The sequence below is a fragment of the Macrobrachium rosenbergii genome, chromosome 45 (assembly GCF_040412425.1).
Source record: "Macrobrachium rosenbergii isolate ZJJX-2024 chromosome 45, ASM4041242v1, whole genome shotgun sequence".
Classification (NCBI taxonomy): domain Eukaryota; kingdom Metazoa; phylum Arthropoda; class Malacostraca; order Decapoda; family Palaemonidae; genus Macrobrachium; species Macrobrachium rosenbergii.
Window position 1 is genome coordinate 25245207 of NC_089785.1, and position 25000 is coordinate 25270206.

The 25000-nt window shown below is 37.8% G+C and overlaps 1 protein-coding gene across 6 annotated transcripts in view; it reads left to right on the forward strand.

Annotated features, from left to right (window-relative positions):
- The window catches only part of LOC136829801 (putative neural-cadherin 2), a 680925-nt gene that overhangs the window by 604538 nt on the left and 51387 nt on the right, over positions 1 to 25000 (forward strand). For all 6 annotated transcript variants that reach the window (XM_067088744.1, XM_067088749.1, XM_067088748.1 and 3 more), the window contains 5 exons: positions 4044 to 4163; positions 11271 to 11389; positions 12088 to 12252; positions 18155 to 18292; positions 23648 to 23825. In XM_067088744.1, coding sequence (XP_066944845.1) covers positions 4044 to 4163; positions 11271 to 11389; positions 12088 to 12252; positions 18155 to 18292; positions 23648 to 23825 — 720 coding nt within the window. The remainder of the gene's footprint in view (positions 1 to 4043; positions 4164 to 11270; positions 11390 to 12087; positions 12253 to 18154; positions 18293 to 23647; positions 23826 to 25000) is intronic.

Sequence of the window (25000 nt, forward strand, 5' to 3'; positions counted from 1 at the left end):
TATAATGCAAGGTGTGTATATATATATATATATATATATATATATATATATATATATATATATATATATATATATATATATATATATATACACACACATACATACATACATACATATATATATATATATATATATATATATATATATATATATATATATATATATATATATATATATATATATATATATATATATATATAGAGAGAGAGAGAGAGAGAGAGAGAGAGAGAGAGAGAGAGAGAGAGAGAGAGAGAGAGAGAGAGAGAGATTCCTTTCCTAAATAACAATATTTTTGTCATAAAGCTTCAAGTTCATCTTATTTGCCCTGGCAATCATCCATTCTTCACTAGACAAAAAATTAATAATCTCTAGGCTTTAAAACTTTATTCCTAATATCCTGTGTTAATACGCTGTAATAATCTTTTCAAATATACATTTAAAAATAGATTTAAGGATGTATCTGATAAATTATCCTACATCTGACACCCAATCCAAGAGAGATGACGAAACGCAAAAAATATAAACAAAACAGACTTGATATAAATATTAAACAACAGGTTCCAGTGTTTATTTCCCCTCCTGGGACGTCGTTTGCACAACACTTGTTGTTTTTCCGTCGTGGGAAAACAAGAAGTGTCTCGTTTATTGGTGTTTGCGAGTGTTTGCACGATTGGCTGTCCATTTTATGAATGAAGGCACTGTTTGCTTTCAAGTGGCGAAGTATACAAATATTCCTACGTGTTTATTTTTGCTAGAAATTGGTCGATTTCTTTTGAGAATGACGTCTCTCTCTCTCTCTCTCTCTCTCTCTCTCTCTCTCTCTCTCTCTCTCTCTCTCTCTCTCTCTCTCATATGTATATACATATGTGTGTGTGTGCAAGCAATGTTCTGGAACAGATCTTTGAGTCCCGTGTGATTGAAACTTCACAGGCACCTTTCCCCAAACCATTCATTTTGCATCGATGCAAATGAAAATCAAACATCCTGAGAGAAAGGCCATCGAAGTGAAAGTCCCTGAGAGAAAGTCCCTGAGGTGAAAGTCCCTCAGGGGAAAGTCCCTGAAGGGAAAAGGCTTTAAGAGGAAAATGGAAAATGGACATTTGAAAATGAAACCTTCCGCCATGTCGAGAAAGTTTCGAAGCGAGCCTCCTAAATATTCCTTAGCTGCCTTCCTCGGGTGATTTCATCGTCTGGGGGGGAAGTGGAGGCCTCTGTCACGGCCTGACATCTCTGAGGGGCGTCTCTGGGTCTGAGGCGACCTCAGATGCCCTCGACAAGAGGTCACTGCAGAAGTCGTGGGTCAAAACTCTTGAGGTGAAATATGACAGAACGTCAGTTAGAAAATATATTTAGGCCTCTGTGGAATCTTAACTGAGTTAGTTTTTTGCAGCAGGAAGGGTTGCAAGATGAAGTGCATATTTTTTGCTGCAGTGAGGGATGCAATGTCATTTGTAGCTTTTTTGCAATAGGAAGGGATACACGGTCATGTACATCTTTCTTTTTATTGTAACAGAATATATATATATATATATATATATATATATATATATATATATATATATATATATATATATATATATATATATATATATATATATAATGTTTTTCTATAACTTCATACAAACACATACACACATATATGTCTACATACGGTGAAATTACTTGTACTAAAATAAAGTTGTGTGTTCTCAGGGGGGAATGTCAACACACTTCCATCTCTCTCGAATCTGTTGATTGCCACTGAGGAACCAAGAACCAGCCTCTGTGTAACTTGGTTGTTGACAGTCTGAAGCAAAAGCCATACCTGGAATCTTCAAGAATACGGAGCTAACAAAGACGTGGGCCATATACGCCCCTTCCCATACCTCCCCCCTACCCTCCATGGGCCACTACACACACAAACACCCCCCTTCCCAAAAAATAAGAAAATATTCATCAAAATGTTGCACGTTTTCACTTTCTCTCGCCCCCCAGAGAAAAAACTTAAAAAAAAAAAAAACGAAAATAATAAAGAATGTAGTTGGTGCCCTCTCTCTCTCTCTCTCTCTCTCTCTCTCTCTCTCTCTCTCTCTCTCTCAGGAGGGAAGAAAATAATGGTTGCTATTTCTTTCCTTTGCTGTGTGTGGATAATTTAGGTAATGGAAAATAGTGGCTTTCACCTCCGGACAAAGATGCACCCCAGAGGATTCCTGTATGAATGCACCCCTCTCGTCCCAAAGGCCCACCAGCCAGGGAAGGGGTCGGAACCACCACCACCTTCCCTCCCTCCCCCCTCCATAAAAAAAAAACTCTGGGACTTAAAAAATTGTGCTGGAGTCAGCAAAAGTCAACAAAGTCTTGAAAAGTCAACTGGGCGAAGTTAGCAGAGACATTATAAGCAAACACCCACGAACAAAGGGCCATTTTTACGAAAGGGAAAGGTGGCAGTGAGAGAGGGCGATTGTTGTTGGTCCGACTTCACAGGATTCCTTTGTGTTGTTTTGTCGCGGCGTTTTGGTCCTGCTGCTGCTACTGCTGCTGCTGTTGTTGTTTTTCCTCCCCCTGATAACTGCACTTCGGGTTGTGATACGAGGGCGAGATTTTGGAGGGGTGTGATAAGAAATGTGATACTGTGTAACTGTGGGAGAAGTAGTATTCAGTTTTAGATCATTAGCATGCTGCAATAAAATTCATTGCAATACATTGGAAAAGGATACGAATTTTTGTAAATCATTAGCATATTGCAATGCCAGTCATTGACATACATTGCAGAATTATAAGAATTTTAGTAAATCATTAGCATGTTGCAATACAATCATTGCAATACGTTGTAAAAGTATACGAATTTTTGTAAATCATTAACATTTTGCAATGCCAGTTATTTAAATACATTGTAGAATTATACGAATTTTAGGAATCATTAGCATATTGCAATAAAATTTATTGCAATACATTGCAAAAGGATGCGGATTTTAGGAAATCATCAGGCACATTGCAACAACATTCATTGAAACAAATTTCTAAAGGATGCGAATCTTAGGAAACCATCAGCACGTTGCAATTACGCTCGTTGCAACGCATTCCTGAAGGATACTGATTGTAGGAAACCATTACCGCATTGCAATTACGCTCGTTGCAATACATTCCTGAAGCATACGCCGACCACCTCTTCCATATGACAAACCAAACAGAACCCTTCTGATAACTGGATATGGCACCAGTTCGAATCGACTACCAAAGGAATCCAGGAAACGTTCCATTACAGGTGAGCTTGTTAAGGTGTGCGAGACATCCCTTTCAAAGGGTGGTGAAAAGCGGGGAGGGGGCGTGTGTGGGGGTGTTTTTTTTTTTTTTTTGGGGTGTTAAGGGGTGTTCCTGATCTAATGTTGCCACGGGGGTAAAAGGCTCCGGGCACAAAGGAACTTCCCGGAAAAAAGGAACGCGGAGAGAAGAAGAAATGAGAGTTTCCTGGAAGGTAGAATCGGAGTTTCTCTCTCTCTCTCTCTCTCTCTCTCTCTCTCTCTCTCTCTCTCTCTCTCTCTCTCTCTCTCTGGCCGGGTGGTTTGCCCCTGAGGGCTTCATTAGCTGGCGTATGTTATAAACACCGTTATTTCTCGCTGTTACTATGGGATACGGGTCGACGTGTTCCGTTTCCTACAGAACCGTATGTTGTATGATACACACACATATACACATACACACACACAAACACACACACACTGAAGTTTGCCAATCGAATTATACGGCTTTGTTGTATATGTATATACAAACATTTTTATATACAGTGTTAACATTTTTATAAATAAATTAATTAACATTTTATTACAGTACAGGTGTTAATATTTTTATAAATTAATTAATATTTTGTTTTAAAAGCACAGGTGTTAATATTTTCTTAAACAGGTGTTAATATTTTTATATGTACAGATGTTAATATTTTTTTATACAGGTGTTAATATTTTTATATGTACAGATGTTGATAATTTTTTTTTATACAGGTATTAATCATTTTGATACACAGTTATTATTAATAATAATCATTTTTCTCTTTTTTTTTATTCCAGTGACCAAATTGGTGGGGAGTGGTCCAGTAGAATTCGACAAGCCTCAGTATCTCGCCGAAATTTTGGAGAACACCAATCGAGATCTGCTCGTACAGCTGAGAGCTAGAGTTCAGCCGCAAGGTAAATTTCAATATATATATATATTTTTTTTACACTCTGTAACTTATATTTTTTGACACACCCTGTAATTTGTTATGTCTTTTTTGACACACCCTGTAATTTGTTATATCTTTCTTGACACACCCTGTAAGTTGGGATCTTTTTTTTTACATACCCTGTAGTTTCTTTTTCTTTTTTTTTACACACCCTGTAAGTTGTGATAATTTTGTACACACCCTGTAATTTTTTATCTTTTTTGACACACCCTGTAATTCTTGTTTTTTTTTGGCACCCTGAAACTTGTTATATCTTACTTTGACACACCCTGTAACTTATTTTTTACTCACCCAGTAACTTATCTTTTTTGATACACTGTAACTTATTTTTTTACTCACCCTATAACTTATCTTTCTTTGCCACCTCGTAACTTATTTTTTCTGACACACCCTGTAATTGTTATCTTTTTATGACACACCCTGTTACTTGTTATATTTTTCTGACACACCCTATAACTTTTTTTTACAAACCCTGTAACTTATTTTTATTTGACACACCCTGCAACTTGTTATAAAGCAAATTTTTTTCTGTCACCTACGGTGTTAACTTGTTATCTAACACATTAGTTCTGTAACACATTGCATTTATAACACATTTGTTATGTGAAATTTGTTATGTAACCCATTTGTTATACAATAAATTTATGTAACACATTTTAATATAGCAAACGTGTAAAGTAACCAATCGTTATGCAACACATTTCTTATATAACATATTTGTTATTTAGCACACATGTTATATAACGAAATTATTATATAACACATTTGTTATGTAATATATTTGCTATGTAACACACTTGTTATATAACAACTAATCATCATGTTGACTGTTTTAACCGAAGCGTCAAAATACCGAAATTGGTAACAGCCTTTGATATTCATTAACAATAAATGAAAAATAATGAATGTTATGCAACATGAATAATACCTTAATTGCCTCTCCTGTTATACAATTCTCCTTTTTTAGCTACCACCAAACGCCTTCGTGGCCATTAAAGGGTTTTGTGGCCACCAACCAATGGTCTTTGTCGCCACCAGCCAAAGGTCTTTGTGGCTACAAGCCAAAGGTCTTTGTGGCTACCAGAAAAATTTTTTTTTAACCATTAAAGGGTTTTTTTGTCACCAACCAAGGTATTTGCGATCACCAACTTAAGGCCTTTCTGGCCACTAAATGCCTTTGTGGCCACCAAACAAAAGTCTTTTGGCCACCAACCAAAGGCCTCTTTGACCATCAAATAAAGGTTTTCGTGGCCACCAATCAAAGGCTTTTGTGGCCAATAACCAAAGGCTTTTGTGGCCAATAACCAAAGGCCTCTTTGGCCACTAAATGTCTTTGTGGCCACCAACCAAAAGCCTTTGCGGCCACCAATCAAAGGTCTGTGTGGCCACCAACCATAGGCCTTTGTGGCAACCAACCAAAGGTCTTTGCGGTCACCAACCAAAGGTCTTTGTGGCCACCAACCAAAGGTCTTTGTATCCACCAACCAAGGGCTTTTTGGCCACCAACCAATGGCTTTTTGGCCATCAAATAAAGGCCTTTGTGGCCACCAACCAAAGGCCTTTGTAGCCACCAACCAAAGGCCTTTGTAGCCACCAACCAAAGGCCTTTGTGACCAATAACCAAAGGCCTTTGTGATCACCAACCAAAGGCTTCTGTGACCAATAACCAAAGGGCTTTGTGGCCACCAACCAAAGACTTTTGTGGCCACCAACCCAAAGCCTTTGTGACCAGCAACCAAATGCGATAAGATCTACAATAAAGTTCTAAAGCTGTTCGAACTCTCCCTGGAATCGAACCCCGGTTTCTATTTCGCCCTTCTCCGTATAAACACGTTTAAATGGCGTCACGAAATAGAAGGTCAGGTGGTAGTTCAGGCTATTATTCCATAAAGGCAAATAAAGTGACTATTAACGGCTATTACCCGTGCCATTTGTGGCTGTTTGTCCGTAATGGACTGGGTCGGTAATTTACGTCCAAAATGATTTAGTGTACTCCGCGAGAGAGAGAGAGAGAGAGAGAGAGAGAGAGAGAGAGAGAGAGAGAGAGAGAGAGAGATGGACACCTACTCTAATGAACAAGAGAGCATTTAGACAGTTCATTGGGAAGAGTGACAATTTGTGGTGGAGTAAAAGAGAGAGAGAGAGAGAGAGAGAGAGAGAGAGAGAGAGAGAGAGAGAGAGAGAGAGAGAGAGAGAATAGCCTGACAGTAACCATACGTTTAATTCTAGGATGGTTTTAGTAATTCCATAAAGTCATTCTGGTTCGTTTCATCTTGCTGTCTAGGCAGATATGAGTTATATAAGACTTTTATATCAGACAGTTGTATTCAGCAGTTTATGATGCCATGTTAAATCTGGATATATATATATATATATATATATATATATATATATATATATATATATATATATATATATATATATATATATATATATATATATACAGTGCCCTCTCCCTTTAAGCCTGCCGGCTACTCTTAAGTAACTACACCGCTCGTGCGTATGCCCCTAAACGTATGCCCTAAATGTACGCCCGTAAACATACACCCCAAAAGTACTCCCCTAGGGATTTTTAAGTACGATATTGTCCCCCTTAACCAGATGAGTCCTCCAGCGTTCCATCTCTGCCACCTTCTCGGCGGATGGAGGCCAGGTCTCATGTGTTGTGTTCGGAAGTAAATTACATTTCAAGGAGAAAGAGAGAGAGTGAGGGAGAGAGAGGCACCACCTCCCACCTCCTCCCTCCTCCCTCCTCCTCCTCCTCCTCCTCCTCCTCCTCCTCCTCCTCCTCCTCCGTCGCTGACAGTTGTCGGTTGTTTGTTACTTAAGCTCTTCGTAGGGAGTGTGAGTTTATTTCTGCTGTCGTCTGTTGAGGAATTATGGGTAAAGTTTTGTTGTAGCGTTATTTCTTTTTCTCTGGTTTCATATTCTCTGCTGGTTGGACTGCAGAGTCCAGAGAGCCACACCAGCAGGCTTCTTATAACACTTTCAATGCCTTGTCACACATAAGCCCAACTTTGTCAAATGGCCTATTTTAAAGCAAACAGTTAATAATTTTTCATAGAATACTTTCCCATTACGGTACAAAATTCCATTAACACATGTCAGTAACTTATCAAAAACATGTCGCAAACACGTTGACTACAAGTCAATGACATATTGATAGTCTGAACCAGTTCTTCGCACAGTCATCCAGAATTAGCTAAAGATTTGTTCTCCACTTCAGGTTGGTGATATGTTTCCAACATGTTTGTGATGTGTTCGCAACAAGTTACCGACGTACTGCGGACATGTTTTGGATGGAAACCCATGCAAGCTATTTAATCCAACATTAACCAAAGATTCATTCTCCCCTTACAGTCATTTACATGTTTGGAACATGTTTGTGATTTGTGAGTGATAGATTGCCAAAATGTTTATAACATGTATGTGATGTTTTTGACTTGTGGGCAGCAAGTTGCTAACATGTTGTGAGTGTACCAATACTCAAACTATAAAGAAACAGCTTGAGTATTGGTGCATCCACAACATGTCTGCAGCATGTTGGCAACTCGCTGTTTATAAAGCCAATAAATTAAGGTACGTGTCTTTCACATGTATATGACATGCTGTGAACCCACCCTTACCTAAGTAACTAATTCCTCGCTTTTAACAATAGGGCTCTCTGACCTATCCTTTCATCATTCCTACTAATCCTTTCAAGGACTTTTTTTTTACATCCTGAGGGGAAAAAAGATGCTCTCAGCGAAGCCGTGTTGACTCCAGCTTCATTATTAAGCCTTGATAAGGTTCAAAGGGCGATCAAAGAGAAGCTATTAAAAATAAAAAGGGCGAGTTTGAAATTTTAATTACGTTCAAAAGGACGGAGGGGAGGTGATGTTTTCTTGGAAAATCCTGTTTATTACTTGCTCTTAGTAGAGGGTAGGTGAAAAATAGCTGCTAGCAGATCTGCTACTGTTGATGCTAGTGGATTATGAATATATATATATATATATATATATATATATATATATATATATATATATATATATAAATGCTGTTTGGGCATATTTTTTTTCATTTGTGCAATTTCTATTGAAGTCGATGGCATTATTTGCAGAGACTATCTTCTTATTCAGACTGATTCAAAGTCTAAATGATAAGATAGTCTTTGAAGATAGTGAAATTTGCATATGTATATATATATATATATATATATATATATATATATATATATATATATATATATATATATATATATATAATTATTTATTCTTGTCTCTTCTCTCCTAATATACCTCTTGGAAAGAGAGGACCTACTCAACAAGAGGGTTGGGAGTGGTCCTATCGTCCCAAATCCTACTGGGTCCATATTGGTACCCCAATCCCCTCCCCTGTGTGTGTGTGAGTGCGTGTGTGCGCGCGTTTCAAGGAATTCGTTATTGTACCAATTCCCTTTTCCTGGAATGGACGGAGGACTGGAATGTGGAACAGGCCATACAAATTCGGTAGATAAGAACGGTTCCAAATTGTTGTTCCCATTTTGTCCGAAATGGCTCTGAGAGGAGTGGGGGGGGAGGTGGATTGGAGGGGAGTTAGAGAGAGAGAGAGAGAGAGTGAGGGGGGGGGAGGGGTTTGAAGATGGGGAGCCGGTGTCCAGAAGGAAACCATATTCATTTGCGAGGAAGAACTTCGATGCTGGAGATTTTATTTGTTTGCAAAGAAACTGTTCTATTTTGTTATTTGTTTTTTTTTTGAGATTTTCTTTGTTTTTTACTCATTTTTTTGTCTGTTTGAAAACACTATTTCTACGTTTCTATCTTAATTTTTTCCGTATCGTATTTATTTGTTTTCACAGAGATTCATTTTTGTTTGTCTTTTTTCTTTTTTCGTTTTTAATTTGTTTTTTGAGTCTGTTTAAAAACACAGACTTTAAGTTCTTATTTTCAATTTTCATTTTTTATTGATAGGTGCTAATGCATAATAAATTTAATATATGTTCGTGAGTATATTCCTGAGTTTTTTTTTTTTTATAGTTTTGAAAACAATGACACGATGTTTTTATTGCAACTTTCTTGTAGCAAAAACATAATCAGTTTAACATGATGTTTAGAAGTGGAGAACAATGACACTTAAGGTTCTTTGCAGCATGCCTTCGGCCCCTTGCTGCAACCCCTTTCGTTCCTTTTACTGTACCTCCTTTCACATTCTCTTCTTCCATCTTACTTTCCTCAACACTCTCCTATCAATTGATTCATAGTAAAACTGCTTTGAGAATTTCCTCCTATTAAACTTTCAAACCAGAAGTTATCGTTCTCGAAAGTTTTTATTTGAAAAGCCAATAAAGCGATGCTATTTTTTAATATGTGTTTTTATGGTAATAAGAGTTTTTATATTGAAAATAGGCTATTGAAACTTACAAGAGAATTTTATCCCCAAGTTAATGCCAAGAGTAGTATTTAAACCTAAGTACACCTTTGGCAGCTTGTTTCAGTACAAGGACATCGTAACCCCAGGACTGGAATCTCATGCTGTTTACTTATACGAATGTAATTGCTTTAATGCAATTCCCATGGGAAAAAAGAAGCTTCAAGCAAGTGTACGATGGTTTGAGCCCCTTAAAGGAAGATCTGTCAGAGCAAACAGGCTTTTAGCAAAGCCACAATGCAGAGATTAGTGATCGCCTTCTGTGCTAAGATTCATTTTCCATTCTCTCAAGTCGAGTTCTCCCATGAAGGTGGCAATAGTGGAAAGACTTTTGTACTCTTTAAAATTATTGAAACCTTCCCTCAGTAAGAGAGGTCCAAGGAGATACTGTGTTTTTCATTTTTAGTGTATGTGTGTGTGTGTGTGTTTGTGTATATGTGGATGCCTTCATGCTGCAGGTATTTGTTTTTTTTTATGCTTGTACGTCACCAGTTTTTATATAACTTTTTGTGTGACATTACTCTGTTATAATGATCGTTTGTGATTTAGTGAGGTTTTTTTATTTCTGCGTTTTTATAACTGAATAAAGGATTTTTTTTTTGTACAAATACTGGTTTTACTTTTTCTGTGTGTGTGTATATATATATATGTATATATATATATATATATATATATATATATATATATATATATATATATATATATATATATATATATATTATATATATATATATATATATATATATATATATATATATATATATATATATATATATATATATATATATATAAATATATACATACATACATTTATAAACATTCAATCAAGCGTATTGCTCTTCTGACAAATAATAAAAAATCTAAACCACATTTCCCATTAGAAAACAAACTTTCTGTTACTCCTTCCAATACCTTTCAATTTTTAAGTCCTAAAAAATGTACCAGATTAAGCAAGCTGAAATAGTTAAGAGCTGATTCCTTTGATGGACGACCAATGCAAAAGAAACTGTACGAAATACACTGACAAAAATAACTACGTTTCTGAAACACGGAGTCTAACTTCGAGCTCTGTACAGATGACAGTAATATGGTCTGTAGCTGGAAATGCCTTTTAGCTAATGATAACTGGCACCAATTATCTCTCTCTCTCTCTCTCTCTCTCTCTCTCTCTCTCTCTCTCTCTCTCTGTAAAGGTATAGGAGGTCTATACAGACGTATTCTCTCTCTCTCTCTCTCTCTCTCTCTCTCTCTCTCTCTCTCTCTCTCTCTCTCTCTCTCCTCTCTCTCTCTCTCTCTCTCTATGGAAAATAGATTCTATAAGGGCACACAAAATCATTAAACTCTCTCTCTCTCTCTCTCTCTCTCTCTCTCTCTCTCTCTCTCTCTCTCTCTCTCTCTCTCTCTCTCTCTTCTTTAGTTATAATTCCCTTTGAGTTTAAGTTATTCCCGAGGTGTAATGAATTCTACATTTAAGGGTCTTTGGGACCTAATATCCGTTAATATACAAATATACACACACGTACAAACATTCTGATGACTCTTACGCCTCTTCCAAGGTGTGGTGGATGTTGAAAGGGTATTTGGGACCAAATATCCGTCAATATTCAAACATACACAAACTTTCAAACATACTGATGGATTGTTTTGTTTCTTCTTCTCCCAACAGTGAGCGGGCCGGTTGAATTCCGGATAAAGGAAGGGAACGAGAGCGGATATTTCAACCTAGATCGGCACACCGGCCGCCTTACTCTCAACACAGCACTCGACTACGAGGAGAAACAACAGGTGAGTGTGAGAGATGCTTCTTCTTCTTCTTCTTCTTCTTCTTCTTCTTCTTCTTCTTCTTCTTCTTCTTCTTCTTCTTCTTCTTCTTCTTCTTCGTCTTCTTCTTCTTCTGTTGTTGATGCTGTTATAGATTCTTTGTCTTTTTCTCTCTCTGTTTCGTGTATGTCGCACAGTACCAAATAAGATTTCCCCTTCTTCCAATTCCCCACAGTCCCAAGTAAAATTTCTTACCTCCCCCAGTTTCCCACAGTACCAAATAAGATTTCCCCTTCTTCCAATTCCCCACAGTCCCAAGTAAAATTTCTTACCTCCCCCAGTTTCCCACAGTACCAAATAAGATTCCCCTTCTTCCAGTTTCCCACAGTGCCAAGTAAAATTTCTTACCTCTCCCAATTTCCCACAGTACCAACTAAGATTTCCCCTTCTTCCAATTCTCCACGGTACAAGTAAAATTTCTTACATCTCCCAGTTTCCCACAGTACCAACTAAGATTTCCCCTTCTTCCAATTTCCCACAGTACCAAGTAAGATTTCTTCCTCCAATTCCCACAGTACCAAGCAAGACTTCTTCCTCCAATTCCCACAGTACCAAGCAAGATTTCTTCCTCCTATTCCCACAGTACCAAGAAAAACTTCTTCCTCCAATTCCCACAGTACCAAGTAAGATATCTTAAATTTCCTCTCTCCCAATTCCCACAGTACCACCTGGTGGTCGAAGTACGAGCAGGAGATGCCACCAGCGAAGCCAAGGTCGACGTCAGGGTTCTGGACGACAACGATCACGCCCCCGTCTTCCCAAGGGCGCTTCACGAGACGCAGATCACTGAGGAGGACGATAGGCATCTGCCCAAGACTATTCTCACGGTTGGTGGAGTTATTGAAACTCTTTCAGTTTGTCTGGGTTAAAGGGAAGTTCATAGACCAGGTTTAACTGTAGGGTAAAGGGGTCTGCCTTTCTGAAGTTTCTGCCGGAAGGGGAGCTATTGAAACTCTTTCAGTCTGGCTGAGTTAAAGGGAAGTTCATAGACCAGGCTTAAGTGTAGAGGAAAGGGTCTATCTGACTGAAGTTTCTGCAGGATGGGGAGCTATTGAAACTCTTTCAGTTCGTCTAAGTTAAAGAGAAGTTCATAGATCAGGCTTAACTTCAAAGCAAAGGGTCTTTCTGTCTATACTTTCTACTGGATGGGGAGCTATTGAAACTCTTTCAGTTTGTCTGAGTTAAAGGGAAGTTCGTAGATCAGGCTTACCTTTAAAGGAAAGGGTCTACCTGAAGTTTTTACATAAAGGGGAACTATTGAAACTCTTCGTGTCTATCTGAGTTAAAGGGAAGTTCATAGGTCAGGCTTACTTTAAAGAAAGGGTCTTTCTGTCTGAAGTTTCTACAGGAAGGGGAACTATTGAAACTCTTTCAGTCTGGCTAAGTTCAAGGGAAGTTCATAGAGAGGCTTACTCTAAGGAAAGGGTCTTTCTCTCTAGACTTTCTACAATAAAAGGGGAGCTTAAATCAGTCTTACGTCAAAGGGACTTTCTATATCTGTTCTTCATGAAATGGGTCTTAAGTCAGTCTCTCCTCTAAAGACTTTCTTTTACAAAGTGGCCCCACACAGTGTTTCCAAAATCAAGATACTGGTCTTACAATCAGTCTTTCTTTAATGGATTGGTCTTGCCGTCTTTTATCTTCCTTCGAGCTGCATGTCCTAGGGAATTTTCTGTTAAGAGGTTGGTTTTGTAATCATCCTAGTCTTAAAAAGGCTAGTTTTGTAATCATCCTTCCTTTAAGAGTTTGGTTCATGAAATCAATTTCCATTTAAGATATATATGTATATATATATATATATATATATATATATATATATATATATACATTACACTACTCTTAAAAAAATGAAGAAGTATCAAAAGAAGTAAAATTTACCCTCAAGAATATGTCAACAAAATCACAAGAACTCTTTTATTTTGTACGAAATCACTACATTAACTGCGTTCAGAGTTCAAAGGAATCATTTTCCTTTGCTAATAGACAAAATCAAGACCAGGCAACTGTCCCGTCGCCCCGTCAGTGTACAAAACCATTAATGTATATAAAATTGAGACGTTTAAAGCAAGAAATAATTTGCCCTTTGTGAACCCTAACATTCCAGTAAAAAAAAATATGTGGCAAGGCCCTTCCTCTCTCTCTCTCTCTCTCTCTCTCTCTCTCTCTCTCTCTCTCTCTCTCTCTCTCTCTCTCTCTCTCTCTCTCTCTCTCTCTCTCTCTCTCTCTCTCTCTCTCTTTAGTGCTCGCAGTCACGTGAACATACAGCTTTCGTTATGCGAAAGTGTCGTTTTATTTTAAGGTCCTAATCGTGGTTTCGTGTGTGTAAATATCACGACTACCTTTTGGGCCGAGTTCTCTCTCTCTCTCTCTCTCTCTCTCTTTGTCTAGCCAGCAGTTCATGGGAAGGAACCTTTAAGCAAATTGGCCCTCTGGGGTAAGAGTGGGAGGAGGAGGAGGAGGTAGAGGAGGAGGAGGAGGAGGAGGAGGACGAGAATGTATCCTAGAAATCTTCCCGTGGGGATTCCCTCGTTCAGTCTGAAGAAGCATTTAGGGGGCATTCCAGCTCGCAGCTCGGCGAAGGTAAAAGCCACTCGAGAAAGGACTGGATGAGGACGTTACATTGAGAGAGAGAGAGAGAGAGAGAGAGAGAGAGAGAGAGAGAGAGAGAGAGAGAGAGAGAAAGAGAGAGAGAGAAACTCCTACTCTACCATGAAGTAACAGCATCTTGCTCTCATCTAGAAATCAGCATGTCACTGAGAGAGCAAGGGAACGAGAAAGTCGAGGAAGATTTTTATTTCCAGAACAAGCGGACTGGAAGGGCCAACTGGCATCCTGGAATTGCCGCAACATCAAAGGCGTCTTCCAGCGCGCGAAGCGTTCTGGAATTCCTTTCACGAAAACGCAAGTGGATTGTCTCGGATCGCGAGTGTTCATGAGCTATTTGACCCCGGCGCAAAGCGGATTTAAAAGCCGTTTTGGGACTGCGTGGGAGAGTTTGTTTGGGCGTACCTAAGGGTGGGTATGTGTACATGATGTTACAGTGAATCTGCGAAATCCAGGGGTTTCACGAAATCCCCTGGGAATCTGTGAAATGAGCAGCTCGCTTAGAAACATTTGATCCCCTAAGGCTAGTACTAAACACAGTGAAACAGTGATTAGTCTACACTGTTTCGCCTTGTATAGTACTATCCCCTGGGTGATCAAATGTCCCTAAGTGCATTTGATCCCCCCAGGGGCTAGTAGTAAACACAGCGAAACACATTTGACACCCACGGGGGCTAGTACTAAACACGACGAAACAGTGTAGATGAATCACTGTTCTGCCGTGGTTAGTACTAGCCCCTGAGAGGTCAAATGTATGTCGCTGTGTTTAGTACTAGCCCCTGGGGGATTAAATGTCCCTAAGTGAATCTGACCCACCAGGGGCTAGTACTAAAGACGACAAAACCCATTTTTAGCTTTTATTAGTTTTTTGGAGGGAAGGGAAAAGAGGGGGGGGGCGGGTTCTATGCGGAGGGGTAGGGGTGTCCAAATTTGTAGGTCATGTAAATAGCTGATTAAAGATTCATGGAATAATTTTCTCTTAGCTTTTGTTTTTTTAGCTTTTTTACCTTTTATTTTTAGCTTTTTTTGGGGGGGTAAGGGTGTAGGGGGTGGGTGGTCTATGCGGGGGAGTGGGGGTGTCCAAATTTGTATCAGCTGACTGACAGGACCCGTGAAGTATGGCCTGATTTGCATGAATGCTTCATGCGTGGCGTGACCTTTTGGGAAACACTGATAAGGACCTTGTTACATACATAAATAAATCAGCTCTCTCTCTCTCTCTCTCTCTCTCTCTCTCTCTCTCTCTCTCTCTCTCTCTCTCTCTCTCTCTCTCTCTCTCTCAGCGAATATGTTGTTGTAGGGTAAACACAGTATAAATATTTTATGAATATGTGCGCGCGTTTGTGTGTGTGTGTGTGTGAGAGAGAGAGAGAGAGAGAGAGAGAGAGAGAGAGAGAGAGAGAGAGAGAGAGAGAGAGAGAAGGGGGGACTCTATTCAAGTAAAATTCAAACCCGGAGAGAGAGAGAGAGAGAGAGAGAGAGAGAGAGAGAGAGAGAGAGAGAGAGAGAGAGAGAGAGAGAGAGAGAGAGAGAGAGAGAGAGACTATTCAAATTTCATTTCAACCAATTGAGAGAGAGAGAGAGAGAGAGAGAGAGAGAGAGAGAAGAGAGAGAATTAGATTTAAACCAATTAAGAGAGAGCGAGAGAGAGAGTATTCAAATTACATTTAAACTCACAGAGAGAGAGAGAGAGAGAGAGAGAGAGAGAGAGAGAAGCAGGCTAATATATATAATTAAACTCGCTTGGCCTTAACAGTTCTTTATAACAAAAAAAAACTTGTTTGGGGCTGCCATAATTTAACCTGTATATATTGGCTCCCAGCTTCCCTATTCATTTTCTATAAAATCTATGTTCTTGTTGTGTTCCTATAAAATGCTGCGGAAATGTTTTCGTGGGAATTTTTTAATGAAAACATTTTTTTATATTGTAATATTGGATTATTTCTTATAAAAACACAAAAATGGCTCACGAAAACATTTTCCCAAAAAAATTATGAAAAGTTTAAACAAATATATTTTCATGAAAACGTTTGAACAGAAAGATTTTTTTAAATTCACAAAAAGTTTTCATGGAAATATATATATATATATATATATATATATATATATATATATATATATATATATATATATATATATATATATATATTCTATTTCCTAGCATTTATGTAACATTAAACAAACAACAAAAACCCACTGAAATACCCACCAAAAAAAAAACACTAAAAACCCACCAAAAAACACAAAAAAAAACAAAAAAACACAAAAAAAAATATTTTAATCTAATCCTGATTAAAAATATTCAAAAAATTGCTTTCACACAAAAATATAAATTTTCTATTAGCATCACGATAAAAAACAACCATTGGTGAAATTATAAAAAAGTAGTTTTTTTCAAATTTAAAACTTATTATAAAAGGTTTTCTCTTTAAACTTATACATTTTATTTATTCAACAGCAGAAGACGTGTTTTTTTTTTCCATTTTACAATTTCAAATTTAAAACTTATCATAAAAAGTTTTTTTTCTTTCAAATCTAAAATTTAAACCCTTTTTTCATTCAACAGCAGAAGCCGTGATTTTTTTTTTATAATTTCAACCCATTCCGTTTACCCATAATGCCAAGGGGGGGGCGTCGGAGGGGGCGGCGCCCCACGATACATTATTCATATCACCCACTGCGGGAACCCACCCATTGATTTTTAGAATCCTCAGGCTTCTGTGATCGACAAATCTATTCGTTTTTTCACTCCTGGCGAATAATTTATCAATTCACTCCTGGTGAATGATTTATCAATTCGCTCCTGGAGAATGATTCATCAATTCGCTCCTGGAGAAGGATTTATCAATTCGCTCCTGGCGAATGATTGATCAATTCGCTCCTGGAGAATGAATGATCAGTTCGCTCCTGGAGAATGAATGATCAATTCGCTCCTGGCGAATGATTGATCAATTTGCTCCTGGCGAATGATTGATCAATTCACTTCTGGCGAATGATTGATCAATTCGCTCCTGGAGAATGAATGATCAATTCGTTCCTGGAGAATGAATGATCAATTCGCTCCTGGCGAATGATTGATCAATTTGCTCCTGGCGAATGATTTATCAATTCACTCCTGGCGAATGATTGATCAATTCGCTCCTGGCGAATGATTTATCAATTCGCTCCTGGAGAATGAATGATCATTTCGCTCCTGGAGAATGGCTGATCAGTACGCTCCTGGCAAATGATTTATCAATTCACTTCTGGAGAATGATTTATGAATTGGGGTGTTTGGGGTTATAGGCATATATACAATATTGTGAAGTGTCTGATTGGGACAATTTTCCTCAATTTATGGTTAGTTATTTATCTTTTTTCCTCAATTTGTGGTTGGTTAGTTATCCATTTTCCTCAATTTGTGGTTAGTTATTTATCAATTTTCATCAATCTATGGTTGGTTATTTATCAATTTTCCTCAATTTATGGCTAGTTATTTATCAAATTTCCTCAATTTGTGGTTAGTTTTTATCAATCTTCCTCAATTTATGGTAAGTTATAGGTCAGTCTACTTAATTTATGATATATGGCTATTTTGCCAGTTTTTTTTTTTTTTATAAATTTATAGACTGAACCTCCGTCTAGGCTTATACTTCACCAAGCTGAGGCAATAATTCAAAAGAAAATATATTTGAAAGTCTCTCTCTCTCTCTCTCTCTCTCTCTCTCTCTCTCTCTCTAACTAGAAGTTCTTCAGTCAAACTTCTTCCTTTCCTTAAACTACAGGAGTTAAATACTCATATAAAAGATACATTAAACTCTTGACATTCCAAATCTCCTGACGAAGGAATCGCAGAACTCCCTCCAGTCTAAAACTTTCCTTTCTTCTTCTTCTTCAACTTCCAAACCTCCTGACGAAGGAATCACAGAACTCTCTCCAGTATAACAATCCTTCTTCTTCTTCTTCTTCTTCTTCTTCTTCTTCTTCTTCTTCTTCTTCTTCCAAATCTCCTGACGAAGGAATCGCAGAACTCCCTCCAGTCTAAAACTTTCCTTTCTTCTCCTTCTTCAACTTCCAAACCTCCCGACGAAGGAATCTAAGACCTCATCCAGTCTAACTGTTCTTCTTCTTCTTCAACTTCTCCAGCAGGTGACGGCTACAGACTTAGACGGGGGTAAATATGGCCAGCTTCGCTACAGCCTGACAGGCGACGGCGTCTACAGCAACGGCACGAGGTCCAGCTTCGCCATAGACGAGAACACCGGTGCTATTCATCTCCTGAGGGTGAGTCTGATGATATTATAGGTGAACAGTAACTTTATATATATAAATATATATATATATATATATATATATATATATATATATATATATATATATATATATATATATATATATATATATATATATATATATATATATATATATATATATATATATATATATATATATATATATATTGGTGGTATGTTAATTCTGGGAATTGACTCTCTCTCTCTCTCTCTCTCTCTCTCTCTCTCTCTCTCTCTCTTCCTGCTCATGTAAGGACAGTCATTGGTTACCCTGAATGAATATAAATTCTTCATATATAACCACGGAAATATATTTCTCTCTCTCTCTCTCTCTCTCTCTCTCTCTCTCTCTCTCTCTCTCTCTCTCTCTCTCTCTCTCTCTCTCTCGCCTTCAGCCAGGAAACGGTACATTTCTTGAATAGAGGCTGAAGTGTGTTCATTGCTGCATCAAAAGCTCTTAACCAAAAACTAATGGGATTTTTCCCCTTCCTCTCTCTCTCTCTCTCTCTCTCTCTCTCTCTCTCTCTCTCTCTCTCTCTCTCTCTCTCTCTCTCTCTCTCTCCCCGTCGTTGTTTACATTTCCAATTCATTCCTTTTTTTTTTAATTCTCCTTCTCCTACCCTTTCTTTTCAGCCTTGTCTCAGAGAGAGAGAGAGAGAGTAAAAAGAACTTCATTACTTCTGCTCCTTGAGAAAGAAAAATAGAAAAAGGAAAAATTTTGCTTAATAATTATGCTTCCAGTAATTCCTTCTCGGCTTTTCACTGGAGTCATAATTCTCTGGCGTTTTCATTCTGTTTTTTTTCCTGGGTTTTTTCCCAGTTGTGGAGTTTTTTCCCCTTTTTTCCATTTTTTCCTCTCTGTCGAGTTTATTTACAATATTTTTTTTAGTATTACTTGTTTCTCGCAATATTTTTTCGTATTCAGCTTTACAGGATAAATTTTTTTTTATTTTTTTCCCTCTTCGTAGATTTATTCCCACCGTTTTTTCCATTTTTTCCCACTATGTAGAGTTTGTTTAAGATATTGATTATTTTATAAAAACGAAAAATAGAAAAATTTTATGGAAAAAAATTAGAAATTTAAAAACGAAAAGTAAAAAAAATTTCATTGAAAAAATCAGATATTTAAAAACCAAACATACATAAATTTTATGGAAAAAAACATCAGAAATTCAAAAACGAAAAATATAAAGAGAAGTATGGAAAAAACATCAGAAATTTAAAAACGCAAAATCGAAAAAATTTCATTAAAAAAATCAGAAATTTAAAAATAAGAAATAAAAAAATTGTGAAAAAAAATCAGAAATTTAAAAACAAAAAAAAACTTCTGGAAAAAATTAGAAATTTAAAAACGAAAAATAAGCAAAAAATGTTGTTTTGGGGGAAAAAAACATCAGTCTTAAGCCTGTATTTGGCCTTATTTTTCTCCTGATTCTTCACCCACTGAACAGGATTCCAAATCAATACTTTTCCTTCCTCTTCTCGGTTTTGGCATCAATACCTTTGGCCTCTTGACATATTTCTCGTTCCCTCATTTGTGGTGGTGCTCCTAAGTCCCTTAGTATTGAAATCCAATCTCTCTCTCTCTCTCTCTCTCTCTCTCTCTCTCTCTCTCTCTCTCTCTCTCTCAGAACATGCCTCATTCTACCACTTCTCTCTCTCTCTCTCTCTCTCTCTCTCTCTCTCTCTCTCTCTCGCTCGCTCTCTCTCTCTCTCTCTCTCTCTCTCTCTCTCTCTCTCTCTCTCTCTCTCTCTCTCTCTCTCTCTGTTATACCTTCAAGATGGCGTGTGTTTTTCGTATGTATATGTTTAACTCTCTCTCTCTCAGAACATGCCTGAATCTACCACCTCTCTCTCTCTCTCTCTCTCTCTCTCTCTCTCTCTCTCTCTCTCTCTCTCTCTCTCTCTCTCAGCAGCAGCCGACGTACTGTATTTACCCTCTGAATCCTAATGTGTTTACTTTGCATTTTTATTAAACAGTGAATTATTCTCTTTTATCCTAATCCATTATTCTTTCTCTCCATTTTTCATTTATTTTTTTTTTTTTACTTTTTATTTTTATTCTTTTTTTTTGTATCTGAGGCGATTTAACATTCATGGAACTACATCAGATTCACGTTTAAAGCAACTGAGGTCATGTTTTATTTTATGGTTTGGGGGGAGGGGACGCTGCTCCCTTGGAAAGTATATTGAGTTTATTTGTTTTTATTTTGATTTTCTCTGTTGTCAGTCAGTCATTTGTCTGTGTGTGTGTCTTTGTTTGTTTGTTTTTATAAGCTTGTGAGTGGGTGTGTGTTTGTTTGTGTGTTTGTTAAGTGTTGGTGTATGTATGTGTATGTGTGTGTTTGTGTGTGTTTTCAAATCATTAATGTGACTCGTATCTCTTTCCATTATTACTCTTACTTCTTCCTCCTCCTCTTCCTCCTCCTCCTCTCCTTCTTCCCCCTCCTCCTCCTCCTCCTCCTCCTCCTCCTCCTCCTCCTCCTCCTCCACCCCTTTTTCTCCCACGGCCGTTTATCCAGAAGGACCTCCTCCTCATACGTCTGGAGGACTCTCTCTCTCTCTCTCTCTCTCTCTCTCTCTCTCTCTCTCTCTCTCTCTCTCTCTCTCTCTCCCCCCCAGGGACTGAGGAAGAACTCCGTTGCTATATATACGAAGGAGCCGTTGCTCCGAGCTGTTCGTTTCTTTTTACCAGGAATTGTAATTTTTCTGTTTTTCTTTGCTCATTCGTCTCCCGGCTCCCTTGCGCGTTTTCGAGATTGCGCATTTCTCTCCCTCCTGCGCCTTTTCGAGATTGCGCATTTTTCACCTCTTGCGCGTTTTCGAGATTGCGTATTTTCCACCTCTTGCGCGTTTTCGAGATTGCGTATTTTCCACCTCTTGCGCCGTTTCGGGATTGCGCATTTTCCACCTCTTGCGCGTTTTCGAGATTGCGGATTTTTCACTTCTTGCGCGTTTTCGAGATTGCGCATTTTCCACCTCTTGCGCGTTGTCGAGATTGCGCATTAACCCACCGCACTCTTGCGCATTTTCGAGGATTGCGTATTTTCCCCTTCTTGCGCGTTTTCGAGATTGCGCATTTTCCACCTTGCGCATTTTCGAGATTGCTCATATTCCACCTCACGCATTTTCGAGAATGCGCATTTTTCACCTCTTGCGCGTTTTCGAGATTGCGTATTTTCCACCTCTTGCGCCGTTTCGGGATTGCGCATTTTCCACCTCTTGCGCGTTTTCGAGATTGCGCATTTTCCAGCCCTTGCGCTTTTTCGAGATTGCGCCAATCTTGCGCATTATGGATAATGTTTGAGAAAATGTTGGTGAGCAAGTGTGACCAAGTGCTTCCAGTGTTGGATTTTGAAGCAAATGTTTCCAAGCAAGTGTATAAATGGGCAGGTAAGTGTGACCAAGTGCTTTCAGCGTTGGATTTTGAAGAGAATGTTGGCAAGCAAGTGTAAAAATGTGCAAGAAAGTGTGACCAAGTGCTTTCAGCGTTGGATTTTGAAGAGAATGTTGGCAAGCAAGTGTAAAAATGTGCAATTAAGCGTGACCAAGTGCTTTCAACTTTGGATTTTGAAGCAAATTTGGCAAGCAAGTGTAAGAATGTGCAGTTAAGTGTGATCAAGGTCAAGAATATGAACAGGTCAGATCAGTGAATTAGCCATAATGATGATTTTAAAGACCTTTTGAAATGTCTTCATAACAATAATATTTTTTCTAAGCAGAAAACGATTCTCGTGAAAACAAACATAAAAAAATAAATTGAACTAAAAAAATATATATAAAGTTTTTGGGGGGGTCCCAGACCCCTGGGTTTTATAGAATGAAACATCCACCCCACTTATAAGAGGCCTTATTCATGCATGGTATCTTTTTAACCATTTTTTTATTTTTTATTTTTATCTTATTTTTAGGACCAAAACGGGATATTTTATTGAAAGCAGTTTTTCGTGTTTTTTTTCCAATTTTTGAAAAGACCGTTGCCAGACTTAGGGTTTTTTTTGTAACATGTGGAACTGATTGCATATATATATTTTTTCATGAATGGGAAAAAATATAGACATTTTTTTTCCTTATTTTATCAGGGTTTAGGTCAAGATTCCTTTGTGAAGGATCTTTTCAGATATCTGGAAGGAGTGGAAAAACATTTTAGTTTTTTTCCGAGAGAGAGAGAGAGAGAGAGAGAGAGAGAGAGAGAGAGAGAGAGAGAGAGAGAGAGAGAGAGAGAGAGAGAGTTTAGCATTTAAATAAAAAAAAATATGAGAGGTCCATTAGAAAAAATATGAGAAAACTGGAAGGGTTTGAGAAGTCTGGAAGGTTTAAGACTGAAGAAAGAGAGAGAGAGAGACTGAGAGTTAAGTATTTTTACTTTGGTAATGGTTTTTTATCGTGTTTTGACCTGAGTCCTTGACAGTGACCTCGTACTGAATATTTTGACCTTTTTCATCATTATTTTGCATTTTTTTTTCAGTCCTTCAGTTGCAGTCTGAAAGTGAGATTTTTTTTTTTATCAAAATTGCGTTTGAAAATCCTGTTTTTTTTTTTTCATGTGGTTCAGCCTCTTGGTCAACCTTAGGCCTATCTATGGAATATCTCAATAGAATCTAAAAGTTAAAAATATTAACTATCCAATTTTAAATTTCAAATCTTGTCACCAGTAGGCCTATAGTGTATCTCCGAGAATCTGAGAAATGTAAAGAAATAGATAATTTTCTTTTTTTTTAATTTCAGCTTCCTGGGGACCGTTAGGCCTATGGAACGTTAAAATTAGAAATGTTTCTCTTTTAAATTTCAGTCTCTTGTCGCCAGTAGGCCTATGGTACGTCTCTAAGGATCGAAAAGCTAAATATTTAAATAATTTCCGTTTTTTATAGGCCTATGGTACGTCTCTAAGGATCGAAAAGCTAAATATTTAAATAATTTCCGTTTTTAATAGGCCTATGGTACGTCTCCAAGAATCTAAATGCTGAAGAATTTTATAATTATTTTTAATAGGCCTATGGTAAAGCTAAAAAAAAGCGAATAATGCTGAAGAATTAAACAGTTCCTTTTTTAACAGGCCTGTGGTACGTCTCCAAGTATTTAAAAGATGAAGAATTACATAATTATTTTTTATAGGCCTATGGTAAAGCTAAAAAAAGCGAATAATTCCTTTTTTAATAGGCCTATGGTATATGTCCAAGAGTCTAAAAGCTAAGAATTTAAATAATTCTCCGTTTTTTAGGCCTTTGGTCAGCATTAGGCCTAATGGCTTCCAAGAATCTCTTGGGGCCACCGTTAGGCCTATATAATCCGCCTCTGGGAATCTGAGAGAGGTCAAAAGATCAGTAAATCCTCTGTTTATTTTCAGCCTCTCGACCGTGACCCGCCCAACGGGAGGTCACAGTGGCGCCTGAAGGTCAAAGTGACGGACGGGGAGTACGATGCGTACACGGCTGTGCACGTCAATCTCAAGGACATCAATGACAACGCCCCTTTCTTCCCAATTTCGACGATTAATGCCACCATCTCCGAAAACACGCCCGAAGGTGAGTTTTGGGTGTGCTCTCTCTCTCTCTCTCTCTCTCTCTCTCTCTCTCTCTCTCTCTCTCTCTCTCTCTCTCTCTCTCGAAGCTTTTCTTTCTCTTTCGTTTTGTTTCAAGGTGGGGTTCTTGGAGCTTGTTGATTTTCTCTCTCTCTCTCTCTCTCTCTCTCTCTCTCTCTCTCTCTCTCTCTCTCTCTCTCTCTCTCTGTTTTGTTGTTTTGTTTCAAGGGGGTTTTTGAAGCTTGTTGATATTCTCTCTCTCTCTCAAAAATCATCTCACGCTTTTTCTCTCTCCCCTACTTTCTCCTCTCTAACTATTATTTTGAGGAAGCAACTTTTCTTCTTCATCTCTCTCTCTCTCTCTCTCTCTCTCTCTCTCTCTCTCTCTCTCTAAAACTATTAGTTGAGGAAAGACTCTTTCCTCTCTATTTCCTGACTGTAGCTGTAGGCTTAGGAAATAAAAAAAAAAAACTCTTTAAGCAAAATACCTCTTCACCTTCTTCCCGTGTACCTAGGGTAGGCCTATGGTTAGAATATTTCTTGTTGAAGTTTACCTACAGATTTTTTTTTATTGTTTTTTTTTATGTATTTTGTGTTTTTTTTTCTCTGTAGCCTTAGAAACTGTAGTTCTGTCTTGACACACTGTCTCCCTGTAAAGATGAGAAAACATTGTTTTTTATGGGGTGTGTTTTTTGTACCTACTGGTTTTTTTTTGTGTTTTTTTCTGTAGCCTTAGAAACTATAAGCCTACCTTGACACATTATCTCTCTGTAGAGATGAGAAACCATTGTTTTTTTTTTTGTGTGGGTGTCTTTTTCTTCACATGTTGAGAAGGGTACTTCGGCCCATTGTCTCTTCACTTCAAAGAGTTGGTAGAAAGACTTTCACTTTCTGTTTTAGAAAGCCTTTTCACTTTCTCTTCATTCTTTTGGAATAATAACCACTTAGTTTTCCTTTCTCTTGGCATAAGGTATAAGTTGAAAGTATAAGTTCGGGAAACAAATATCTCCTGATATTTCTTCCTAGGGTTTTTTTTTTTTTCAGAGAAAGCAAACCTCTCAACTAGAAGCTTTATTTTTTTATTTTAACTCTTCCTACCTGTAGTTTTAGACAAGGAAAAGCCACTCTTAGGCAAAAGAAAAGAAAGGAAATCTCTCTCTCTCTCTCTCTCTCTCTCTC